Source organism: Delphinus delphis, chromosome 8 (genome assembly GCF_949987515.2).
Source record: "Delphinus delphis chromosome 8, mDelDel1.2, whole genome shotgun sequence".
Taxonomy (NCBI): domain Eukaryota; kingdom Metazoa; phylum Chordata; class Mammalia; order Artiodactyla; family Delphinidae; genus Delphinus; species Delphinus delphis.
The window spans coordinates 110,086,355-110,104,861 of NC_082690.1; the positions used below are offsets into that span (position 1 = coordinate 110,086,355).

The 18,507-nt window shown below is 65.6% G+C and overlaps 3 protein-coding genes across 9 annotated transcripts in view; 2 read left to right on the forward strand and 1 right to left on the reverse strand.

Moving 5' to 3' along the window:
* The first annotated feature begins 496 nt into the window (after positions 1 to 496).
* Positions 497 to 6,321, forward strand: CDHR5 (cadherin related family member 5). The gene is made up of 15 exons (XM_060019745.1): positions 497 to 551; positions 630 to 805; positions 1,155 to 1,205; positions 2,363 to 2,455; positions 2,589 to 2,690; positions 2,776 to 2,886; positions 2,989 to 3,159; positions 3,499 to 3,589; positions 3,728 to 3,825; positions 3,933 to 4,133; positions 4,238 to 4,351; positions 4,428 to 4,512; positions 4,599 to 4,907; positions 5,356 to 5,612; positions 5,884 to 6,321. The coding sequence occupies exons 1-15, from the start codon at positions 497 to 499 to the stop codon at positions 6,319 to 6,321; spliced, it is 2,352 nt and encodes a 783-aa protein (XP_059875728.1).
* An 877-nt stretch (positions 6,322 to 7,198) lies between these two features.
* Positions 7,199 to 10,957, forward strand: IRF7 (interferon regulatory factor 7). Of its 2 annotated transcripts, XM_060019589.1 has the most exons (9): positions 7,199 to 7,605; positions 7,793 to 8,111; positions 8,199 to 8,361; positions 8,443 to 8,663; positions 8,982 to 9,043; positions 9,144 to 9,348; positions 9,672 to 10,199; positions 10,279 to 10,397; positions 10,487 to 10,957. In XM_060019589.1, exons 4-9 carry the CDS (start codon positions 8,588 to 8,590, stop codon positions 10,652 to 10,654), a joined length of 1,158 nt encoding a protein of 385 aa, XP_059875572.1. In that variant the 5' UTR covers positions 7,199 to 7,605; positions 7,793 to 8,111; positions 8,199 to 8,361; positions 8,443 to 8,587; the 3' UTR covers positions 10,655 to 10,957. The 2 variants fall into 2 exon arrangements, with proteins under 2 accessions (XP_059875572.1, XP_059875573.1); XM_060019590.1 differs by lacking the exon at positions 7,199 to 7,605 and having other exon boundaries at positions 7,951 to 8,111; positions 8,456 to 8,663.
* A 261-nt stretch (positions 10,958 to 11,218) lies between these two features.
* The window catches only part of PHRF1 (PHD and ring finger domains 1), a 28,253-nt gene continuing 20,964 nt past the window's right edge, over positions 11,219 to 18,507 (reverse strand). For 4 of the 6 annotated variants that reach the window (XM_060019583.1, XM_060019582.1, XM_060019586.1 and 1 more), the window contains 9 exons: positions 18,062 to 18,189; positions 17,435 to 17,616; positions 16,923 to 17,042; positions 16,250 to 16,404; positions 13,059 to 15,650; positions 12,679 to 12,824; positions 12,206 to 12,481; positions 11,990 to 12,118; positions 11,219 to 11,564 (listed from right to left, as the gene is read on the reverse strand). In XM_060019583.1, coding sequence (XP_059875566.1) covers positions 11,421 to 11,564; positions 11,990 to 12,118; positions 12,206 to 12,481; positions 12,679 to 12,824; positions 13,059 to 15,650; positions 16,250 to 16,404; positions 16,923 to 17,042; positions 17,435 to 17,616; positions 18,062 to 18,189 — 3,872 coding nt within the window. In that variant the 3' untranslated portion in view covers positions 11,219 to 11,420. The remainder of the gene's footprint in view (positions 11,565 to 11,989; positions 12,119 to 12,205; positions 12,482 to 12,678; positions 12,825 to 13,058; positions 15,651 to 16,249; positions 16,405 to 16,922; positions 17,043 to 17,434; positions 17,617 to 18,061; positions 18,190 to 18,507) is intronic. The other 2 variants (XM_060019585.1, XM_060019584.1) reach the window with 2 other exon arrangements.

Sequence of the window (18,507 nt, forward strand, 5' to 3'; positions counted from 1 at the left end):
GAGGGAACACCTGCGGCCTGAGCCTGAACCTCCCGGGCCGCCTTAGGAGCTGTGCCCACGAGGGTTCTGGCAGAGGGGCCCAGCACAGGGCCATCCCGGGTTGGGGGGCAAGTACAGCAAACACAGAGGCCCACCCCAGCCCCAGCCCGCCCAGGCCCCCAGTGCCCGCCCACCAGCTCTGGGTTCCTCTGTCTTGGGGTCCGTGGGTTGAGCCCCCGTCAGCCCCTGCATGTGGCCCGGTTCCGGCCGGGTAACCACCTGGTCTGCCCCTCCTGGCAGCCGGCGAGGCCTGGCCGGCGGCCGGCGGGGGCCCCCTTGGTGGAGGCCAGTCCTGCGGTTGGTTGGCGGCAGTCGTTGTAAAGGGTCATAAAGTGGGGCGGCGCCTGGCAGGGGCGAAGGTCGCCCCGGCAGACACTGCGCCAGCAGCACAGCCGCTCAGAGGGTCCCAGACGCCAGACGGGCCCACAGCCTCCCCCGGGGCCGCCCGCCTGCCGAGATGGTGACTTGGGCCCTACTGCTTCCTCTGCTCGTGGCCGTGGCCCAGGCCCAGGGTACTGGGGGCAGTGGCAGAGGGGCGGGGTGGCAGGCAGGGGCCTGGCAGGCACCGACCCTTCCTCTCCAACTTCCAGTCTGCTCTGTGGAAAAGAACTTCTTCGAAGTCAGTGAGAACACGAGTCCCGGGCAGCTACTCCTCAACATCACCGTCCCTGAGGGCCAGCAGGTGACCCTCGGACCCTCGCCCACCCGCTTCGCATTTCGGATCCAGGGGACTCAGCTGTTTCTCAATGTGACCCCGGACTACGAGGTGTGGATGGCGGGCCCAGAGCTGGCTGTGCCCATGGGGTCAGCGGGGGTGGCCGACCCTCCATGGGCCCCAGGCGGCCACCCACACTCTTCCCCAGAGAAGGGCTCTCTGGGGATCTTTGGGTCTCAGTTTGCCCAGGGGGCCTCTCGGGCCCCCAGGCTTGGCCCTGAGGGGGTGGGGCCCTCGGGGGACGAAGCTGCCTGGGCCCCGCCGCCCTCTGGACTCAGCATGGGTGACAGGGACCCTTGGCCAGCACCTGCTGCTCTCGCCCTCTGTCTCCTCACCTGTGGAACGGGGCGGGGGTTGGGCCAGCTGCCCAGGTGATTCCCACACCTGCCCGCCCCCGCAGGAGAACTCAATGCTGGAAGCAGTCCTGGAGTGCAAGAGGGATGACACTGTGGTGAGTCTGCCCCTCAGACCCCCTCCGGCATCCCCACATCCCCACCCTCCCTGTGATGTCAGAGGGCTCCGGCTTGGACCTCTGTGCCCTGCTCTGCCTGGCCCACGGTCACTCCCTGGCGACCTCACCCAGTGGTGTGTTTCAAGTGTCACCTCTGTGTCGGCAATGCCCACACTTCCCCCAGCCCAGACTGTGCCTCGAGCCGCAGACTCACAAACCCGGCCCCGGACGGACATCACACCCCACAGACACCCCCACCCCGAGATCCAAGGCCCCCCCAAAGGCGCCTCGTCCTGCCAGCTCAGTCCTCACTTCCCCCTCCCCACGCCGGTCCTCCAGCAAATCTGCCGGCTGACTGGGCCTGACACCAGCATCTTCTGCTGGTCCATCTGTTCCCCTCTCGGCCCCGCCCACCCCAGTCCACTCTCCGAATGGCAGGAGAACGATCCTATCCGGTAAAGCAAGCAGCGGTCCCTGCCCTCCCAAATAAAGCGAATAAAGGCCCAGCGGCACGCCGCGCCCCCAGCCCCCCACCCCGGCTGCTCCCTGTCACCTCCTCGGAGAGGCGCCCGCCTCCCTGGCCCCTCGCACCAGTCAGCTCTGTGGTCTCCCTGAGCCCCGTGGGTGCCCCCCGCCCGACGTCACAGCACACCACCCACAAATACCTCAGGATGAGCCTCCAGCGGACAAGGCCGCTTCTGCTTAACGCGGTAGCGTTGTCACGTCCGGAAAAGGCAGGGGCTCCTCAGCAGCGCGGCACCCAACGCCCACACCCCGCCAGCTCCCACCCCACCAGCTCCAGAGCGGTCGTTCACAGTCTCCTGCCAGCAAGGTCCACCCAGTGCAGCTGGCTGATGCTTCTCTCACGTCTCTTTCAACACATGGTGTCCTGATTTTCCGTGAGACTGATGCTTGAAGAAATTCAATTGTTTCGCCGTTTTCCTCATTTGGGGTCTTGCTGGTTGCGCCCCCAGTGCCTGCGTTATTTTTCTCCAGGGCATTCGCACCTTCTGTGCTTTAAAAAAATTGCTTTCTGTTCCTTGTCCGTAACGCCTGCTGGAGCGGGAGCCCCAGGCAGAGAGCTGTCTTGGGAACTGTACCCCAGCGCCTAGAATGAGCTCACGCCGCTGGGCCGGGGACCCTCCTCCCTCCCCCAGGTGACCAGCCTGAGGGTGTTTGTGTCAGTGCTGGATGTCAACGACAACCCGCCCAGGTTCCCCTTTGTAGTCAAGGTCCAAAGGGTGCCAGAGGTGAGTGGAAGGGAGCAGCAGTTCACACCATCTGGGGCATCTGGCACCTGGGATGGGGGGCAGAGGGCTAGTGGCTGGGGGTCTCACCCTGGGGACACGGGCGTGGCCAGACCGACCCCCCTCCGTACCCCAGGACACTAAAGTGAATGCCGTCGTCATCCCCGAGACAGAGCTGAAGGCCCAGGACCTCGACAAAGATGACGTCCTGTTCTACACCCTCCAGGAAGTGACCCCGGTCAGTGCCCCCAGCCCTCCCCTTTGGGTATCCCCACCTCTGCGTGTCCTCCCGGGGTCCCAGGCTGAGTCCCCCACCTCCCTAGGGTGCCAGCGGCTTCTTCTCTTTGGTGGGTGTGAACCGCCCAGAGCTGCGGCTGGACCGGTCACTGGACTTCGACAGGTGGCCGAACATGACCTTCCAACTGCTGGTCCGGGTGAGCAGGCCACTCCCGCCCTCATCCCGGACGCCCACGGCCCCACCCGAGCCGCTCCAGCCACAGGCCCCCAGGCCTGACGGCAGGGCTGCGGTGCTGCAGGACACGCGAGAGGAGAACGTGGAGCCCAGCCACACGGCCACAGCCACCTTGGTCCTGGAGGTGCGGCCCGCCGACCTGCGGGCCCCCTGGTTCCTGCCCTGCACATACTCTGACGGTTTTGTCTGCGTCGAAGCCCAGTACCACGGGGCTGTGCCCACAGGCCACACACTGGTACGGGGGCCGTGGAGGACCAGGGCAGCATGAGCACGGGCCTGGCTGCCACGGGGTCAGAGTGGGTTGTGATTTTCAAGCAAATGTGAACGATTTTTCGTAAACCAATCTTGCCCCACCCCATGGTGGCAAGTGGGACACAGGGCCTCTGAAATTCAAATGAGGAAACAGGGTCCAGCTGTCCTCAGGGCAGAGCCAGCCAGGCCCCTGGGACCCAGTGAGGGACCCCAGGGACCGACCTGGGTCCCTGACTGCCCCCTGGGGCTACTCCAGATCTCCTTGAGGGGAGCGGGAGGGGCACCAGCTCCACAGCGTACCCTCCCCTCCCTGTTCCCGCAGTCAGGACCCCTCATCCTGCATCCTGGACCCATCTACGCCGTGGACGGGGACCGGGGCATCCATCAGCCCATTGTGTACAGCATCATCAGGGGTGAGTGGGCACCAGCCCCCAACTTCTCTCTCCATGCAACACCCTGACCCCGTCCCCACATGGGCAGAACCAGCTGTGACACTGGGACCTCAGGCCTCCAGAGGGGACTGCGGCCAAACCGTCCTGCCGTCCTCCCAGGAAACGAGGATGGCTCGTTCTCCATTGATGCCAACACAGGCAACCTCACCATGACCAAGAGCATCCCCAGCCCCAAGACCTTCCTTCTGCTGGTCAAGGTGGGTGCCCGCACAGGGCCAGGTCTCCACGGGCCCTTCCTGGGCCCCTGGCTACAGGGCTCACCCTTCAAGGACCTGCTGGTCACTGCGGCCTCTCCAACCCCCAGGGCGAGCAGGCGGATCACGCCAGGTACTCGGTGACCCAGGTCACGGTGGAGGCCCAGGCCGCCAGCGGGAGCCCGCCCCGCTTCCCCCAGAGCCTGTACCGCGGCACCGTGGCGCTCGGCTCTGGGGTAGGCGTGGCCATCAAGGATGCAGCTGCCCCCTCCCAGGCTCTGAGGATCCGGGCCCAGGATCCTGAGTTCCCAGTAGGCACCGCCTGGTCCCTGGGTCTGCCCGGCCTCCTGCCGTGGGGGGGTTGGAGCGGTCTGGGGAGCAGCCTGGGCTCAGGACTCACTGGGGCCACGTCCAGGACCTCAACTCGGCCATCACGTATCGGGTCACCAACAACTCTAACTTCCGGATGGACGGGGAGGCCATGCTGACTGACGCTTCGCTGGTGCACGCCGGGGTCTTCTACGCAGAGGTGAGAGGCGGGCAGCATCTCCGAGGGCCAGGGGTCAAGCTGGAGCCCAGGAGGGACAAGCCCCCTTCCTGCCCAGGTTGAGGCCAGGAACACGGTGACCTCAGGCACAGCGACCACGGTCGTGGAGGTTCAAGTCTCAGAACAGGAACCCGCCCCCACAGGTGAGCCTCCCAGGGACCCCGGGTCGGCTCGGGGAGGGCTTCTTGCTAGGAGGAGTGGCGAGCCTGAGCCCTGGCCCTGGCCCCAGGCCCCCCCCCGTCCCCAGAGACAGCAGGAACAACCAGAGCCTCCAGCGGCACCACGTCGGAAGCCCCTCGGCCCCCTGAGCCCTCTTGGGGGTCCTCCACGACCAGCTCTGGGGGCGACAGCAGCCCGCGCCCCTCCTCAGGCACAACTCTGAGGCCTCCGGCCTCCTCCACGCCTGGGGGGCCCCCCAGTGCGGGAACCAGCCCCTCCTCGCCATCAGCCTCACCCAGTGGGGGCTCAGCACAGACCTCAAAGCCAGGAACCTCTCTGCCAATGTCCCCTGGACCCAGCAGGACCACCCCGCCTACAGGTAGCACCACCATTTACCCTAGTTACCTTCATGCTCTCTGACTCAGGACTCTGGGCGGTCGCTGTGCGGTAGGGTCCACCCCAGGTCGGCCCAGCACGACCATGGGGACCACGAAACCCCAAGGGGGGGTCTGGCAAAGAGACAGGTCCTGGGGGGCCCCAGGAGGTAAGCTAGGGAAGATGTGTGGAGGGTGGGGCAGAGGCCAGACTTAGGATCCAGTGACCCCCCCAATTCCCAGGGCCATTCAGCCCACGGGCCCCGTGCTACCCTCGGCTCCCTGCCTGGCACGTTGGCCCCCTACCACCCACCTGGAACTGGTGGGCACTGACCCCCTCCCCGCTCCCAGTAGCCCGGCCTATCGGGGCTCCCTGGCGGGGGTCCGTGGCGCCCACTCCTCCAAACGTCATCTCCGGTGGCCAGGCCTAGCCTGCTCTTCGGGTGTCCCGAGCTTGCCCCAGGCTGGCCTGGGAGTGCTTGCGGTGGGACAGCAAGCGGGCAGCGGTGTTGCCAGCAGGGACGCCTGGGACCGGAGGAAGCAGCCCGCCAGTGGGTGGCAGCTCAGACGCAAGCCGCTTCTCGGTGGTGGATATGGCGGCGCTGGGCGGGGTGCTGAGCGCGCTGCTCCTTCTGGCTCTCATCGCCCTCATAGTCCTCGTCCACAAGCACTACGGCCACCGACTCAAGTGCTGCTGTGGCAAAGCGCTGGTGAGGCCCTCGGGGTGGGGGAAAGGACAGGAGAGAGGACGGGGGGCGGTGGAGAAGCGGCAGGATGGAGAGAGAGGCAGCGTGGAGGCCAGGAGTCCATCCGGGAGATGCAGGGCAGAGGTGAGGAGGGACGGGGCATACACACCATAGCCCACAGATGGGGGGAAGGGCAGAGAGAGGCAGAGCGTCTAGCCACCTGTCTCTGGGGGAACAGGGGTGGTCTGAGCCCAGGCCTGGTCTGGTTGATTGCTGGTTCCCGCCTGCCCCCCAGGAGCCCCAGCCCCAAGGCTTTGACAACCAGGCCTTCCTCAACAACGCCGACGAGGCCAGCTGGGCGCCGGCTCCTAGCCCCTCATCCAGTCCCGTCCCGCCGGCTCCCCCAGAGCCTGCACCCCCAGAACCCAAGTCCCCCAGCCCGGAGACCCTCCGCCGAGTCGCCGAGTCCCCTACGGTGGCCCTGGATGGGGACGGCCCGGCCGCTGTGAGGTCCATCCTGACCAAGGAGCGGCGGCCTGAGGGTGGCTACAAGGCGGTGTGGTTCGGCGAGGACATCGGGGCCGAGGCCGACGTGGTGGTCCTCAACACGCCTGCCTCGGAAGTGGACGGTGCTGGCGACGAGGGCAGCGAGGGCAGCGGCGACGAGGGCGCAGAGGCGGGCCTGCGCGGGGGTGCCCAGGACGCGCCTCGCTCCGACTCCGTCTACCTCTAGTGTGGCCGCCCCTCCTCTCCCGGCGAGTCTGGGTCACTGCAGTCGGCTTGGTGGCTCTCCCCCGACTCCATTGCGCAGAATAAAGTGACATTTTCGGATCTGCTGGGACGCGTGGGGTCTGCCCCGAGGGGCTGCCAGTGGGGGCTGTCAGGACGTGGTCCATTTGCTCCCGCCCTGCACTGAGTCCTCCTCAGAGGGACCGCCAGGGGCGCCGTGGGGGCGGAGAGGGGTGGGCGGGGTCGTTCCCTGCCCAGAGCACTGGGTGCCGTTTCCCGTAAACCACCTGCTGCGCCCGCGGGGCTTCCCAGGCTCGGTGCCAGCTGGTGGCCAGGAAGTTCCTCTCCTTGTCTAACCACAGCTGACCCAACACAGAGATTCTTCCCCTGGGGGAGGCAGAGGAGCCACCTGAGGACACTCATTTGGGAGAGCATGGGCCCGGGGACCTTCCAGGGGCTCACACTTCTGCGTCTGTGGGCTACAGTGAGGGCAGTAAACACGCTGGGGTGCCCTCGGAGGCACGTGGTCCAGGTGGCTGGGCTGTGACGGGCGGTGCGGGGTGGAGGCGGGTGGTTTGGCCCAGTGTGACAGTGGCCTGCAGGCCCTGGGCCCCGGGCAGCAGGTGGGGCCAGTGGGTGCACAGGACAGAGGCTGTGGACGCGACCCAGAGCCACGGAGCTGGGGACCGAGCCTCCTCCACTGGCTTCCTCAGGGGCGACCCTCAGTCAGGACTTCAGCCCCGACCACCGCCACTGTCCCTTATGCATCACTGGCGTTTCTTCCTCACGAAAAGGCATTTCCGATTCCTTTCCAAGTATTTTAATCTCGATAGTATTTGAGTATTCTTGCCTGGACAACTGTCACTGGTAAGAACCCAAAGAGCACAGCTGCATCTCCTCCCACGCACCCCCCTCACCCGCTCGTCCGCTCAGGAACCTGACTGGTTTTATTTCCGATCCCGGGGTCCCCAGCTTATCCCACTGCTTCTCCCACCACGTTGGTTGCTGGCGCCCCAGCCCCCCGCAGCGCTGGGTGAGGGAGGGCAGCGGCTGGACTCCGAAGGGGCTGTGCCCTGCGGCAGCCAGGACCCCAGGGCCGCCCCCGCCCGCGGGAGCACGTGACTTCCCCGGCCCCGGCCCCGCCTCCGGCCCCCGCCACCATAAAAGCGCTTGCTCCGGAGCCCCAGCGGAGCCGAAATTTCCCGCGCCGGCGGTGCCACTACCAGGTACTCGGGACTCCCAACCCACGCGGAGCGAGAAAGGCAGCGACGGCCGCGTCGGACCCCAGGTTCGCTCCGCGGAGCAGTGACCAGGAGGGGGCGGGCAGAGCGGGTGACGGCGAGGGGCACGGGTCCGGAACTGGGGGACCTGGAGGCGGAGATCGCGGTGACGCGCGGGGTGGGGCGGGTTAGGTTTCGTTTTCCCGCAGCGCGCGGTTTCGTTTTCCTACGGCCGTTCCCGTCGCGCCCCCGCAGGGCCCAGCCCGGACGCCGGCTCGACACCTGTGGCCCCTCGTGTGCCCGAGGCCCCGCCGCATCTGTAGCCACACCCATCGCCTCCTTGGCCAGGACTCACCTGGGCAACACCGTGGCCAGAAGTCCTCAACTTCCATCTGTGATCCCAACACTTGGGACCCCAACACCCGGGACTACCTGCGGAGACTCACGCGGAACCCTCCTCTCACCTGCGCTATCCCCCGACTGCCCCCGCGACCCCAGCCCTCGCCGCGGAGGGCGCGCCGCTCTCTCTACGCCCAGCCCTTGCGGAGGGAGCAATGGCCGTGGCTCCCGACGGGTGAGCCCGCCGCGCTGCCCGCTGCCGACCCCACCCACGCCCCCGGTGGCCCGCGCGCGCCCTGACGCCCGGCTGCTCCGCCCGCAGGGGGACCCCGCGCGTGCTCTTCGGAGACTGGCTTCTGGGCGAGGTCAGCAGCGGCCGCTACGAGGGACTACGGTGGCTGGACGCGGCCCGAACGTGCTTCCGCGTGCCCTGGAAGCACTTTTCGCGGAAGGACCTGGGAGAGGCCGACTCGCGCATCTTCAAGGTGGGACCCCAGCCCCGCCCGGGGCGGGGGAGGGCCGGTCCAGGCCCAGGCCCGAGTTTCCGGTCCGCGTAATCCACTCAGTCTCTCTCCCCAGGCCTGGGCTGTGGCCCGCGGCAGGTGGCCTCTCCGCAGCAGCGCAGGTGCCCGGCCTACCGCTGAGAGTGCGCTCCGAGCTTCCTGGAAAACCAACTTCCGCTGCGCGCTGCACTGTACGCGGCGCTTCGTGATGTTGCAAGACAACTCGGGGGACCCTACCGACCCTCATAAGGTGTACATGGTCACCCCCGGGCCGGCGTGCGGAGGTGAGGAGCCCACGGCAGGGCTGCCGGCAGGGAGACTTGGCTCTGTCCTGGGAGCAGCCGCTGGGTCGGATTTTCGGTTTTAGAAAACTGGCATGAGAGAGGCTGGTGCCAGATTGCTGGGGGATGGCGGGGCCGGGGTGAGGGCGTGTGGCGCGGCTAGTGGGGACTGGGGATTGCTGGGAGGAAGCTCATGGGCCTGTTGGGATCAGTGAAGGAGAAGTGCGGTTGAGCTTTGAGGAGCTGCCCAGGGATTCACACCTAGGTGTCCCACTCCAGAGTCACAAATCCAGTGTTCCCCCAACCCTAATTCTCCCTCAGAAAGCCCAAGCATTATTAGCCAGGGGGAGGACAAGGCCCTTGAAGATGCCCCACCTACAAGGGTAAGGTCACTGCCCTCTTGGATTCCACCTTGGGGCTGCCCCCTCTCACTGGGCTGGGGAGCTGCTGAGTTATGCTGGGACTGTCTGTCCTCTCCTGCAGGATGGGCTTCTGGGGCCATACCTGGCAGCAGATGCTGGCGAGAGGCTGGGGCATGGGCTGGCCGGGCTGAGCCCTGAGCCCTGTGCCCCAAGCCCAGCTGGAGATGCTGGGGACCTATTGATCCAGGCTCTGCAGCAGAGCTGCCTGGAGGACCATGTGCTGAAAGCTGCGTGTGGGGTGGAGCCGATAGCCCCTGGGGCTCCTGGTGAGGGGCTGTTGGAGGGGGATGCTCTGCCCTGCAGAATTCTGTGTGCCAAGGGGAGGAACAGGCAGGACAGCAGAGTCTCCGGGGAGAGAGGGCTCGGGGGAGGGGGGTGCCCAGCAGGGACGGTGCTGGCCAGAGGTGGGCCACCATCCCTGCTGGGCACAGCTGAGCCTCCTCAGGTCCAGAGCTCCCTGCTTGGGAGTTGTGCCCGCCACAGTAAATGTGGTGCCCCAGGCCCAGGTGACAGGAGCTAGGGGACATGTGGAAGGAAATGGGAGGAGCTGGCGGCTCGGGTGCCAGCTCAGGCCTGCCTTCCTCTCCAGACACAGGCCCACCCCCAGCCCCCTGGCAGCCGCGAGAGGCGGAGCCCCGCACCACAGCCTCCCCCAGTGCCTGCACCCTGATGGCAGGGCATCTACACGTGGCTGGTCCCACCTGCTCACAGCTCGGTCTGCACACACTGCCCAGCTTGGGGGCCCTGGACTTGACCATCACGTACAAGGGCCGAACAGTGCTGCGGGAGGTGGTGGGGCGCCCGAGCTGTGTGCTCCTGTATGGCCCCCCCGATGTAGGTGGTGGGGCTTCAGAGCACCAGCGAGTAGCCTTTCCTAGCCCCGCCGAGCTGCCCGACCAGAAGCAGCTCCACTACACAGAGAAGCTGCTGCAGCACGTAGCCCCCGGCCTACAGCTGGAACTCCGGGGTCTCAGGCTGTGGGCCCGGCGCCTGGGCAAGTGTAAGGTCTATTGGGAGGTGGGAGGGCCCCTGGGCTCGGCCAGCTCCTCCACCCCCGCCCGCCTGCTGCCCCGGAACTGCGACACCCCCATCTTTGACTTCAGCACCTTCTTCCAAGGTCAGTGATGCACCTGCCCTGGGGCTGAGGGCCTCCCCGCCTCCCCCCACCCCCCCCTCACCAAAGCCCTGTCCTGCAGAACTGGGGGAGTTTGAGGCCTGCCGGCGCCGGGGCTCCCCTCACTACACCATCTATCTGGGCTTTGGGCAGGACCTGTCAGTGGGAAGGCCCAAGGAGAAGAGCCTGGTCCTGGTGAAGGTGAGGTGGAGGGTCCCTGGGGTGGGGGTGGGGGGAGGGAGGGAGGCTGCACACAGCCCTCCCCCCACCTGACCGCGCCCTCCCCACAGTTGGAGCCATGGCTGTGCCGGGCATACCTGGAAGGCGTGCAGCGCGAAGGCGCGTCCTCTCTGGACAGCGGCAGCCTCAGCCTCTGCCTGTCCAGCTCCAACAGCCTCTATGATGACCTGGAGCACTTCCTGGAGCACTTCCTGATGGAGGCGGAGCAGCCCGGCTAGGCTGGGTCCCCAACCCCTCCCAATCTAATAAAAAGATCCCAAGAACCAGTGCTGGTGTCCTGACCAGGGGCAGGCTTGAGACTGAGGCTTGGGAGGGGCACTGTGGATGCGAGGTTCACCCCACTTCACGGGAAGCCCGTGACCTGTGGGCCCAGGAAGGGAGCCCCCTGCCCCGCCCACGTTGGCCTCCTGTGCACACCCGTTCTCCTGACTTCACAGTGAAAAAACTCAGGGCGTGCTTTAGAGCCAACAAACTGCTCCAAGAGCGCAAGGGCCCCTCAGGACACGTGTTCCCCAGAGGGGGCAGCACCTGGGGCCCCTCTGCCGTGAACAGGGCTCCCCATCTGTGCTGCGCCCTGGCCTTCGAGACCCGCCAACACTGCTGTGCCTGGGAGGTGGCGGACCTAAGTGAAAACCCGAGCGATTACTTATAAAACACAACGAGCAGACGAGGGAATCCTGGGACCAGATGGTTGCCCGTGGGAGAAGCGCCACCCACCCGCCCGCCTTTGGTTTCTCATCACCGAAGGCTTCGCCTTTCAAGTACTGAGCCAATCAAGACATTTCTAAAGATAATCCGTTTTTGATAAATTAGAACACAATGGGAACAGTGTGTGTCTATAATATATATAAAAGTCCAGTTTTAAACTGTGAGCAAGACAGGTGCACAGACCACGTGCGATCACAGGAACCCTGGAAACGGGAGGGCGAGTGGCCCGGAGTTTTCTGCTTCGGCTACTCCAGCCAGAAGGGCCCCGGGCAAGCCTCAGCCCTCGGCACCCTGGGCAGGCGGCTCCTCACCGGCCTCGGCCCGCCGGTGTCTGCGCATATGCCTGTACTTGTCCACATAGGCCTTCACCAGGTTGCCCACCTTCACGGGGTTGATCTCCCCACTCTTGCTGTGGCAGATCTGGGGGAGTGGGGCACAGTTACCCGGATGTCCCTGCAAACCCGCGTGGTCAGGGATCATGGGGATGGAGCGCTGGGGAGCACGCCATGAGGGACAGCAGGCGGCCTGACGTGCGCCTGCCTGCTCTGCCCCCCTCAAGGGCTGCTGAGGGTCCCACTGAGATCAGCTGGCATGTCCATCTCTCATGTCCATCTCTCAGGGTCTCACTTCCTACCCATGAGCTGGGTTAAACATCTTGTGTCATTTAGCCTCTTTAACTAAAGTCACGAGGACACAGTCGTAAGCCCCTCACAAACACCAGCATTTTATACCCCCGAAGCATCAATGAGGCGTGGCTACAACTGGCCTGAAGCTGCGCCCAGGATGTGGCCGAGCGACCCTGGGGCCGGAGCCCCTCTCTCTGGGCTCACGGACCCCACACCCACCTTCTGCACGGCCTTGCGCAGAATGTCCTTGTACTCGTCCTTTGTCACCTCCCTCTTCTGGTAGAAGGGCTTGATGGCCAGCTTCACCTCCTCCACAGCCCGCTCCTGCACGTGCAGCTTCTTCATGTACTGGGGGGAGGACACTTGTGAGACCACTGGCCCCGGGCTTCCCACCCACCTGCGCCAGTCCCTGGAGGAAGGAGGGGCGCGACTCACCTCCTCGTTCTTGGTCTTCTCCGAGGCTGGCCTGGGAGCAGCTGTTCTCTCCTCGGAGCTGTTGGCAGCGGCGGTGGTCACAGTGGCAGCATGACCAGCCGGCTCTGAGGCTGCAGTCAGGACGGTGGGCACCGGGGCCGGGCTCTGGGCCACCCCGCAGCCCATCAGGGGCAGGCTCCCCTGCAAGAGGAACTGGACCGCGGGCTGGCTGACAGGTGCGTATGGTGGGACACTCGAAGGCAGAGCCGGGGTGGGGGGCAGGTTCAGGCTCTGTACCTGGGCGAGAGCACAGCCCGCTTAGCCCCTGCAGAGCTCGGTGCCCCAGTGCCCAAGGCAACGTGCTCCCAAACCCCACTCCCGAACCACTAAAAGCCCCGGCAGAAAGGGGCTGGTGCATGAGGCCCTCAGCCCCAACCCGGCCCAGCTTGAGTGGCCTGAGCCCAACGCCACATCCCCGCAGGCCAGGCGCCCACCTGAGAAGGGTCAGCATCAGGAAAGCCAGGCTCTGGAAGCACATAACCAGGGGGAGGGGGCTCAGAGAAGGGAGCCTGCTGGAACGCAGCCACGGGGCCCGCGTCCTCGGTTTCCCGGGGCTTCTGCGGCCTGTGAAGCGGCGTCCCTGAGGGCCAACACAGGGGGGTGGGTGCTCTGTGGCCACGCCAGAAGGCTGTTTCCTGGCTGGAAAATTCCAGAAAAGCATCCCAGCAGCAAGGACCACAGGTCAGGCCGTGGCCATCTCCCTGCATGACCAAGGAGGCCCGTGAGCCATCCAGGGAGAAGACTCCGTGGTGGTCGCTCTGAGCCATCCTCGTATCCCACCCCATTGCCCCACCCCGCCCAAGCGCCTACTCACGCAGGCCTCTGTCCTCAGCCGGGGCACCGCTCTCCACCTCCTGGAGGTCCCAGGTGACTCTCTTCACCAGCGCCTTAACCCGCAGCAGGGGGTTCTGAGAGGGACCCTCCTCCTTCCCCGCAGGCGCCCCGCCCATGGCTTGGCCTCCCAGAGCGCAGGGAGCTGTGGCTGCCTCGGCCGCGTCCTGCTGGAGCAAGTGCTCCTCTCGAGGGCCCTCCATCCTGGGGAGGGGCTGCACCACATCTTCACCGTGGATCCGAGACACCTCCCTGCGGATGATGGCCACGGCCAGGCCAGCGTCATGCTGCTGGCCAGCCGGGGGCCCAGTGGGCTTGGGCAAGAGGCCTCGCTCTGGGGAGGAGTCCGTGCTCTCCGGGGAGGGCGGGGAGCTCATGTCATCAAGCTGCATGAAGATGGCTTCGTTCGAAAAGTCCTCGAAGAGGTGCCCCGCCTCCACGGAGTCACCGTAATCCAGATCCTCAGGGGGGTACTCGGCCGGCACCTCCAGGACTGGGGGGACCTTTGTGGGGGGCTTGTCGGCCTCGGACCCCTCCAGCAAGGCGTCTGTTCCTGCCAAGGCCAGGGGCCTGGCCGGGGGCTCCCTGTCCGGCCTGGGCTCCCCCTGGGGAAGGGGTGCCGGAGAAGCCTCTTTCGGAGCCAACTTCCTCTCCGGGGAGCGGGGGCGGGGCCGTGGGCGCTTCTCACGGGACCGAGGCCGCCGGTGCTCCCGGGGCCTGTGCTCGGGGCTGGGTGACCTGGACCTACGCCGCCTCCTCTCCCAGGAGCCTCGCCTGTCTCGGAGCCGCGCGGCACTCTCCCTGTCGGGCCGCTCCCTCCTCTCCCGGGGGTGCCTGGGCCTCCGGGCTCTCTCCAGGCTGCTGTGGGGTGAGCACTCCCTCCCCCGAGACCGGGACCCCGACCTCCGCCTCTTCTTCCTCCTGCCCTCGCGATGCTCGTGGGAGGAGCTGCCGGGACTGCCGGAGCGGGAGCGGGACCTCCGCCGGCCTCGGCCCCAGGAGCCCCTCCTTCTCTCCCTGCTCTTGTCCTTGGCCTTCCTCCGCTTGGTGCGCTCGCGGCTGCTGGAGCGGTCGCTGGAAGACCTCCGATCCCGGGCCTTGGGCCGGTGCCTCTTGGCCTGGTCCTCACCTGCCGGTGGCGACGCAGACCGCGAGCTCCTGTCCCCCGAGTGCGACGAGCGGGACCCTGAGCGGGCCCTCCGGTGCTCCCTGGTGGCGACCCTCGGCCTCTGGGCTTTCTTCCCACCGCGGGAGCTGGACCTGGAGCGGGAACGGGTGGGGGACCGCAGCTCCACGACCCTGTGGGTGGTCGCGGGCAGGGCGTCCGGACTGGGTGGGGCGTCCGGCTCCACCGCAGTCACACAAGTCACCATCCGCCCCTCTGAGCCAAAGAAGGAGATGCGGGGTGGTGGGTCCTCGTCCCCCCAGGGCTCTGGCGGGGACGGCCTCTGTGCTTGTGCCACGGGCTCCTCCTCGCCCTGGAGCTCGGGCAGGCCGCAGGGCCCCTGGGGGGGCTCGGGCTCCTTCCCCATGCCGGTCTGCACCGTGTAGGAGGTGACGCAGCGCACGGGCGGCAGCACGGGGGCCTTGGGGCTGTCAATGGAGATGGTGCGCGTGATCTCAGAGGGCAGGAGGCCAGAGCCCGGGTGCTCAGGGCTGCTGCTGGCCGAGCTGGAGTCAGAGCCCGTGGGGTTGAAGGGGTCATAGATCTCGCTCTTGAGCTGCTTCGTCTTCCTGACGGAGAAGAGGGGCACAGGGCTCTCTCTTCTCTGCACCTTGCTGTCCACAGGCCGGAACGTGTTGCAGAAGCCGGGGCTGAGGACTCTGCCGGAATGGGCTGTGTTCCCAGGAATGTTGATCCTGAAGCTCTCGAAGGTGGAGCCGACACCCTTCCCCCGGGAGGGGCCCAGCGGGGCAGGGGGCTGGGGGCCGCCCCCCGAGCGCGTGCTGGGCTCCTGAGCGCCCCTGCTGCTGGGCTCACCCTCCGCCCTGGCGCCGCAGCCAGGCTGCCCGGGGCCCTCCCTGCCCGTCAGCCGGCTGATGCAGGAGCTGGGAATCTCGACTCTCTGCCCGCCGGCAGGGACCTCGCCCACCCGCCTGTCGTCTCTCCTGATCTTTGGTATCCTGGGGAGCTCGGAGATGTCCGTCCTCCTGGGAGCTGGTCTCGGGGCCTGTCCCAGCACCGTGCTCTCGGAAGGCGAGTTAGAGCTACCATTCGAGGTCTTCAATGCCGCAGACCTAAGAGGCGGAGGGTGCTTGCTGTCGCCGTTAAATCGGGGGCCGTCACTTTGTTTTAAGCTGGGTCCGCTCACGCTGGACAAGGTCTGAGCCTGGCCTGACTGAAGGGTCACCAAGGAGTCCAGTCTCACAGCTGCCCCCAACGTGAGCGCAGGGACATGGGCGGGGGTGGGCGGGGCCGGGGGTGTGCCTGGGGTAGCCCTGCCTGGACAGCTGGACCCCAAGCTCTCTGGCCCGCTTCCTGACTGAGTCTCTCTGGGCTGCAGGCAGGCCCCAGACCTGGCGCCTTCTGCCCCTCTGGATGGACCAACTGAGTTTCGCTGAAAAGAAACTGGCGCTAAAAGACAAAAGGCAAACAGCCATCAGTCCCCACCCCCATCCTTAAAAAGCCCCACCCTTCTCAGAACACCCTCAGAACACTCCCAACGGTTACAGGGCACAGGGACGGGGCTGGAGGCTCGCTCTGCTGCTGCCCACCAGCCCCTTCTGCTTCATACACTATCTTCACGCTATCTGTGGATCAGAAGGAGCCTGAGCCCGTGATGGACACTTGAAAACAGGGTAGCACCCCAGTCTACCAATGACCACGCCCATGCAGCCTACCCTGCCCTCCATGGCCAGATCCCCCCAGGCCCGAATCCCGCTGGGGCCCAGATCCGTGGAGAGGGCTCCACGCTGGTTCCTGGGGCTGTGAGAACAGACGGCAGCTGCTGACAGCAAGGAGGGCCTGTGGGCTGCCTGGTAACTCCCCCAACAGATGTGTTATCAGAAAGCGATGGGACAGGCATCTTCAGTCCCTCAGCACCCTCACCTACACTCGGAAGCAAACCCTAGAACCGCTGGGTCACACCACACGACTGTCCCTGGAGGAACGCGTGTCCCCATCTCCAGGCGCGCAGAGGTGGGGACGGCGGGCCGTGCGCAGAGGCTCCTCACCTGCCCTCTTGGCGCTGAGGGAGCCATCGCGGTGGATGACGATGTCGGCGCCGTTCATCATCAGGAAGCTCTGGCCCGACAGGATGCTTCCCAGCAGGTCAGGGCCGGGGTCCGCATCCACTTCCGGCTGGGGCGCCATGGCGGGAGCGCTCCCCCTGCAGGGCAGACCCAGCGGCCATGGCCCTCCTGCCCACGCGCCTCCACACCCAGGCAGCAGGCAGTGTTCCCGAGGGGAGGGGTGAGACCCACCCGGCAGCTCGGACTAAAGGAAGATGGGGTGGGGGGGTGGAGTCGTCCGAGGCTTTGGCCCCGGCTCCACTCACTGACAGGCAGGAGCTCGTGAGCAACGCCGACTGGTAGAGTTGGTTAAGTCTTTCTTTTGGAGGGTCAAACAGAGAACAAGCTTGGCTCCCTGCCCGGCCCCTCCCTGCTGTGGGTTCTGCAGCAGGGCTAGGCACACGGAGGCAGCCTCTGGGGTTGTCACCTCATCCCTGTGCCCTTGGCTTGGGACTGGCCGCAGCACTTCCTCAACCAAGAGCCAGAGGACAGGCCACAGGAGAGGCCGTGGGTGCCAGGTGGCAGAGCGCCAGCCCAACATGGAGCCTGCGGTCCTTGTACGCCTGGGGACCCACCCCGCACCACCGCCCCGGCCATCCTGTCCCCCAGGACACACCTGGAGAGCCCCATGGAGACGGGCCTGGCCACAGGCTGGTGCGACCGCAGGGCTGACCGGGACAGGATCCTCCTCTTGACGCTCAGAGGGGAAGCAGGGCTCGGAGATGCCTCTTCACTGCTGGAGGAGGACACGTGCCAACGGGCACGGGGTGACCCTGCACATCGAGGCCCAGGGAGCCACCCCCCAACCTCTCAGCAGCGCGTGGCACAGGTGGGCTCAGCACTACCCCCACGGCAGCCCTCGTGACTCAACAATGAACCCAGGCCCCGTGCAGCGGTTTTCTGTCAGCAGCTGCCCGAGTCTCTGAGCGGGGACGGGGTGGGGGACAGGCGTGTGAGTTAGATCTTTCTCCAAGTTAGGGGACGAGTAGGTACAGAATTCTGAGAACAACTCGGAAGCAGGAATTTCACAAATGCGAATTCTGAGGGTGAGCCATGCCTCCACCAGGAGCGACATGCCCACGGGCCTAGGAAAAGAGTGAGCCCCCCCAGCTCCCCCTCTGCAGTCACCTGTCGAAGGGGTCCAGCTCATAAGGGTCTCCAAACAGGGAGAGGGAGGCTGCCCCGATGTCTGCACGCATCAGCCCCAGAGAGGGGTCTGCAGGCTTGTACACCGAGGGGATGCAGGCTCCATGGGCTGGCCTGCGGAGGCCCAGCGTCCGTGCGATGCGGGAACGAGCTGTGGCTTCATTCTGAACCCAGGGGACAGAGGGAGAAACACTGATCCACAGGGCTGAAATCTACAGCCTCCATTCCAACTAGGAATCCGCAGCACCAAACACGGCCGACCGAGTAGCCACAGTCCTGCAGCCTGAGGGTCACGTGTACTCATCACACGTGAGGACCCCGCCTGGGCCTCACCCCCACCCGGCTCACACCGGATGCCGGCACCCCAGGGAACAAGCGCCCTGACGGGTTGTAGCCCAGCCCCTTGCGCCCCCCGCGGTCCCAGGAGCCGCTCTGCGGGGCCCAGAACACATCTTGTCTCAGCCCCACCTTCAGTCCGTGCTGCAGAAACGTGCCTATTTATCTGTGAACCTCTAAGTAATTATAAAAAAAGGGTCCTTCTACGACTCCCACTATCTACCCACACACAGGACTGAAGCTCGCCCAGCGTGATCCCCCATCCGACGCTACCTTTATCTTCTTCCCTTTACTCTTCTTCACGCGGCCCTGGCGTTTCCTGGACCTCGTCCCCGAGCTCCTGCTCTTCACAGATGATCTGGACTGGGTTTTCTTTCTTCCCGACACTTTCCTCCGTCTTCCTACAAAGAGCACATTGACAGCACACACTTCACTGTGCGCCCCACCCCAGGTGTCCCCCCCCAAGACCCAGCGGATGACAACTGTCCATCCCGGCCTGGGGCCTTCCTCTTTTTATTTTTTTTTGTTATAGGGTTTTACATACTTCGCCACAGAGGAGGGGAGGGGGAAGGCAGTGCAAAGCAAAAACAGAGTAGGTCTGAGCCTACTTTGATTTGTAGACCTCATTATTAGAACCAGCAGATTATTTTACACAATTATGAAACAAAATTAAATTAGAAAACACAAACCCTAATAATCAAAAGTAAAAGGAAACACTG